Genomic DNA, 5,944 nt, shown 5'->3' with positions numbered 1-5,944 from the left:
GGAACAAAAAGGTCTGGTGATCTTACGAGTACTATATTTGTACGTTTGCGAAGAATTTAGATACAAAAAAGTATAGGACTACAGTATAGATTTATAAAGAATTTCCTCAGCGTAGTGCTTACTTCTGCGGAGAGCTATAGCTAAAATATCTAGGCTAAATGGCTGCCGTCTTCTGCAAGTCCCCGGCGAATGGTAGCGCATCTGCCTGCCGGCTACGTTTCGTTTCGGTTGTTTGCCGTCTTCTGCAAGTCCCCGGCGAATGGTAGCGCATCTGCCTGCCTGCTACGTTTCGTCTCGGTTGTTTACGTTTGAAACTGTGCTTCATTTGCTGATCGCCAGCTGTTAGAACCTATTTTGTATGGGTCATGCTAAGGGACAAACGCTCATACATTTTGTATGGGTCATGCTAAGGGACAAACGCTCATACAGCGTTTCTGCTTAAACTGTTTGCATCTGTTACCCGAAAATTTCGTGCGGTTGGATAGTTCGGTTCAATGGAATTGCAAAAGTCATTTCCTAGACAACGTCGTGTATTTGGAAAGAATTTGGGGTTGCAGCCTATGGTGGATCCTAAGCACCCTTACGCCCTGCCTCAGGTTTATAGCAGCGCAGCGGTTGTAACACACGAAAATGCGAGAAAAATGTGGCTTCATAGACGTACGTTGCCTTGAATACTTACGTTAGCATAACTTATGTACCCCCAGAGTATGCCAATTAAACCGATATGCTATTAATATTATTTAGTCTTAATTTCCATATGATTATATTTTAAGAACGATCGAGATACTGTTTCACTTAATTACAACATAACGATATCAATTATAGCTTCATTTTCTTTTCCAGTACTAACTAAAACTCACTCGGAATCGTTCACAATGCTAACCCGAAGGAATGAAGGCTAACGTAGACTTACGGCTAGTAACAGCTTTTTATCCCAACAAAAATATGGGGAACAATATTTGTTTCATCTAAACTACGATTCAGCCAACGATTCAGGTATGATGAAACGTACAGTTTAGATTAGTGAGAAATTTAGAACTGTATGTAGCCTGACAATACCCCATGATATCTTTGATGTAGCCTGACAATACCCCATGATATCTTTGGTCTCACTATTACTACACCATTCTTATTCTTAGTTCTTGAGTGATAAAAATCTGATAGGCCGTGGTCAGCGGGGACATTCCTTGTCCTTAATAAAGATCCTTAACATACTTGCGAGAAGCTGACCAACTATAGACCTTACATAGCCTTTCTTTAATACTTCGTTCGCGCTCTTTATGCCTTCTCCTAACGTTGACGTGAAATACTTTCGCAATAGGATCACACTTGCCGTCCTTGATCAAAATAAAGCGTCTCCGAAATATATCCATTTGCCGCCCTTTTTCTCCTTTATTCAGCCTGTCTCACAACTTTGCTAGCAGAAATTATCAAATATCGTCCGCTGAAGCCTGTACGTTCCCTGTACACTCCGCTGCCCATGGCCGAGCTACTGCTGTCGACACTCCTCGTTACCCTGATTTGCCTGATTTAGAAACTGCTGGATAGGCTTACAACCGGCCGCAGAATCACACCCTGCGTCTGAGTCGGCCTCCTCGAAGTCGTTGAGATCATCCTCATAGTCATCATCATCATCGTCGTCGTCGTCGTCGTCGTCGTCGTCGTTCTCATCGTCCGTAACTTCTCCTGTGAAGTACAAGACGGCCCGCGGCACCAAGCGCTCGCGGAAAAACGATCCCAGACTCACGTCCGCTTGGAAAGCAGCCTCCAGCTCATGGCTCATGTTCTCGCTGTCCTCGACCCATTCTGGGTTGCAGAAGAAATTGAAAAACGACTCCGTTCGGACAGTCTTCGACACCGTGCGAGTTTCTCCAGTCCTTTTGTTCTTTTGCGTGTTCGTCATTTGCTTTTTCGTAACATCCTTCTCATGCGACTTCCAGTCAATCCTCGTGCCTCTCATAGCAACGAGTTCCGGACCCTCAAAATTAAGTGGGTCTTCCTCGTTTGGCTCAATCTTTAGTTTAAACTCTTTTGTCAAGACAGGGTTGTTAAAGTACTCATTGGAACTGAAATGAAAGTGTAACTTAAACGACTCAACGTTATCCTCGACTACTATATCTGTGAGGTGCTCGAGAATGGGCTCATCCTCCTCCGTTACGAAGTCAGGAATGTCGTCAGCCACGTTCTTCATGCACGTCAGCCAGAACGAAGGGATGCCAACGACGGAAGCATCATTGGAAGACTTCTTATTCTGTTCGGCCGAAGTCTTTTCGACAGCATCGTTGAGGCCACATTCAGCCTCGGTAGGCTCGCACATACCGTTCACAATGTCACGCCGTTTTTCGGTTAATACATTATATTTTGTGAAGTACTTGTGCTCGAGCTCAGCAACCTCCTTGTGAAACTCTGCTTGTACCTTGAAATAATCAACTTGAAGTTTCTTTAACGCATTAACACGCATTTCTACCTGATACAGTAACGGGGAGGTAAAAACTACAGGCGTTCGTGAAGCATTTCCCAAAACGTCGGGGTGAGCAATCTGTTGCTGGTTCTCGACTTCAGCCATATTGTCACTTTTGTAATGATCTGTTGAAAGATTGGCAAGAAACGGCCTCGCAGAGATTTCGTATCACAGGATGGCGGGAAGACACTTAGAACGAGCTAGGTCGTTCGATTGCTAAGCAACATGCGCGTCGTTCGCATCCACTTTTAAAAAGGTATTCACTATGACGCTTCGTGAAGCCCCAGGTCAATGAACGATTATAATACAGTGCCTCTGTGCTCAGGAGTAAAGTCCATTTGAGCTATGGCGCTTCGTTGTAGTTGTTCGCCTTGTATCACTTGATACTCTAAAGGTGAAATTTCGTCAAGCTTCTTTTGATCGAAGAGCGCGCTCATTTTTGAACCGTGTTTTTGCATTGTTAATTCTAGCGAAATATACGCCAATTTAGCTTTTGTGGAAGCGCCTTTTGCCCAAAAAGTGTATAAAATCAATTTCTCTCGCAGAGATAGTAATGAAAATAGTAATTTTTGTGGGACAATATGTGAGCAAAGAAAGGGTGTGCGGTAAGCGAAAGCAGTAGATTAACAGGCACCATTAATACTGCACACTAACGTAACTCGCCATAATAAGGTAATCGGATTTTTAGGAAGCAACAATATTTATTATAAAATATCACCTAATGGTGTTTATTGTTGTTCGTTCTTGAAAACCGCAGTGTTGAATAAGTCCTCTGGAGGAGGGCTATTCTATTTTTCTTTTTCTAAAAGTTGTTAAATGTACAAAAGTTACATACACCTTGAATTGAAAAAAAAATATCGGAAGTTGTTCTTATTATGCGTGATGCATTGTCGCTCTACTGGAAGAGAATATTACACTAGAGTTTTCCATTAACGCACCTTGTATGAAAAAGACATTTTTCCTCTATGAACATCCGTAATTACTCAGCTTTATTAAAAATCTCTGTTGGATTACTTTGCTCATGGGCCGACTGCGGCTATGCATATCGGTCGATCACTTGTTACTAGCATTTAGTTTCCTGATCGTCAAGAAGTGCGTAACCATCAACAAACCGTTTCCGCAATTGGTTGGTGCATAAAGTTATGATAAAGTTACAATACATGCCATTGATATTAAAGATAATAGATAACAGCATGTACTGTGACGTCATCTGGAAAATAAAGGGTTATGTTCATCTTACTCTATATACGATTCCGATAGAATCTTTACGGTAATGAGAGTTTGTTTGAGGACGTATTTAGTCGTTTACGCGATTTCAAAGTTAAAAGAAAAACTAAAACAAATCAAAATGGAAAAGAATCACAATAAAGATTAATAAAAAAAAACGTTTTTTTTTTTCCGTTACAGTACATTGTGTGGGACCTATGCTTCTAGCATTGGCAGGGCTTGAATCAGCGATCCATAATCTTTTTTGATCAGAGGTTTGGTAGTACAAGCCACCGTGTACGTAATGCGTAGAACCAATATAGAGTGGGAAGACGCTCACCAGTAAACACCGCTAAATCTTTCAGTCAAAACAAGCAGTGCAGCTAAAGCCGCAAGGGCTATCTTTGCTAAGAACCTGTAACCAGTATGTAAGAAAGTACACATAATTTGAAAAAACATTTCGTTGCAACCCTGCACGGGGCAAGGCATTATGACTGGGACTTACATTTTCAATGTTTAAAGAATTTTCTTGGAATAATTGCTTTCTATAAACGAAACAACATTTAAAGTTGGATCGTAAGTTTAAACGTTGGAACACATGAGTACTGTTATCATAATGACACACACAAGAGTGATGGACGCATCTTTCTTCCCTGTTATATGTTCCCCGTAGGAAACTAATTGCGAAGATCAGTGCTACTTGCTACTCATGGCCATCACAGTGACTCATTCCCCCGGCGTCGGCGTAGCAACTGGAGAAGTCGGATGCCTGGTTGTATTGCTTTCTGCGACCTCTTAGGTGGAGTTTTTCGTTTAGACATTTTAAGAAGACGCCGATAGTCTGACCAACGTACAACAGGCCCGACCCGGCATGCTGGTTTCGACAGCCGTATTCATGCAGGAAAGCCCATCTAACAATTTCCAGTAATATCAAAACTCCCTGTTATATGATCCGAAGTGAAATTCACGGGCGCGCTGACTAGAAGTAGAATCAAAGCTATAATACCAAACAGATTTCAATCTGAGCAAAATGATGCCAAGACATACTTTGCGTACCGTAAATTTAATGAAGTATATGTGTTTTAATGCTATTTTGCAAGCTATATCTGCAAGCTTTCTACTAGCAAGTGTAATTTCAGATTAATGAAGGGCCTTTCATCATGTCAAGGTTCATCAAAGGAGATGACATGTCACCGCACGACAAAAAATATCTCGTTGTTCATCTTTCAATTCCTTCAAGACTCCAACAATAGAGTGTATCCGTAGATGTAATAGGTAAACATATTCAAAATGGAATTGATATTCCGCAAGCAGTGAAGCTGATTTCGCTGCTTTACTTCATCCTGCAAGCTAAACACATGCCGTTTAATCATCTTGGTAGATACGCCAACAATTCTAAGATTCTGCACAAAGTATTGTATTTAATAGTCCACAAATCAAGTAGAGCTTTCTAGCGGAATATTTTTGCGGAGCCGCTATATCAGCCTTTATTTGGACGGATATCCGACTTAATTCTGAGCTGATCAGTATTCCGGCTGCAACACATTCTCTTCTTTAATTCATAACAAGTTGAAAACGCCACTTATCCTCGCCGTAGCCAAATTGTGCGGAAACCTGTTATTGAGGCTACACGTTGTTCTGTGCAGAATGAAATTGTGAAGGACAGTAAGGGAAGTTTCTTTTTCGTGCGGTTAGCGCAATCGATAATGGGGGAGCCGAAGGGGCCTAAGATGTTGCTAAAATAGAACAGTACGTACCCCTAGTTATAAAACCTCCACTGAACGCACTACCAAAATCTCGAGCTGTTTCGGCAGTAGTGGCAAAAACCAATATAGACATCCAAAATGCACGTTCTCTTTTCCAGAAGCCTCCATCCGATTTGAAGTAAGATTTGAAGCGGTTCAGAAGTAACGCAAAGCATACGAAGTTCGGAGTTTCGTGAAAGTTCCACAGTACCAAGTAAATACGTTGGCAGAAAGGTTAGTAAGAAAGAGAACAACAGAGTAAACAGCATTATTACTTATGTACGAACCTAATACAGCCAACACGGAATAACAAGTCTACGCCTAACGCATCATTCATATGACATAGAGTTTATAGGCCATGAAAAAGGAAATATGCGGCCATACACATTACAAATGGCGTAGTATGATCACATTCACAATCCGACCGCTACCTGATAAACCGACCAGTAAGTCTGCATAACAATTTTTTTTTTCTCTAACTAGTACTAAAAGACCGATTCGCTCTATCGTATGTCTCTGATAAAGGACAATT

The 5,944-nt window shown here is 41.4% G+C and overlaps 1 protein-coding gene across 1 annotated transcript; it reads right to left on the bottom strand.

Moving 5' to 3' along the window:
- Positions 1–909: 909 nt before the first annotated feature.
- Positions 910–3,035, bottom strand: LOC111273250 (nucleosome assembly protein 1-like 1). The gene has a single exon (XM_022854951.2). The coding sequence runs from the start codon at positions 2,564–2,566 to the stop codon at positions 1,490–1,492; it is 1,077 nt and encodes a 358-aa protein (XP_022710686.1). The 5' UTR covers positions 2,567–3,035; the 3' UTR covers positions 910–1,489.
- Positions 3,036–5,944: the final 2,909 nt, after the last annotated feature.

The sequence above is a fragment of the Varroa jacobsoni genome, unplaced genomic scaffold (genome assembly GCF_002532875.2).
Source record: "Varroa jacobsoni isolate VJ856 unplaced genomic scaffold, vjacob_1.0 contig05692, whole genome shotgun sequence".
NCBI classification, from domain to species: Eukaryota; Metazoa; Arthropoda; class Arachnida; order Mesostigmata; family Varroidae; genus Varroa; species Varroa jacobsoni.
This window is presented reverse-complemented; position numbering and strand designations above follow the sequence as displayed.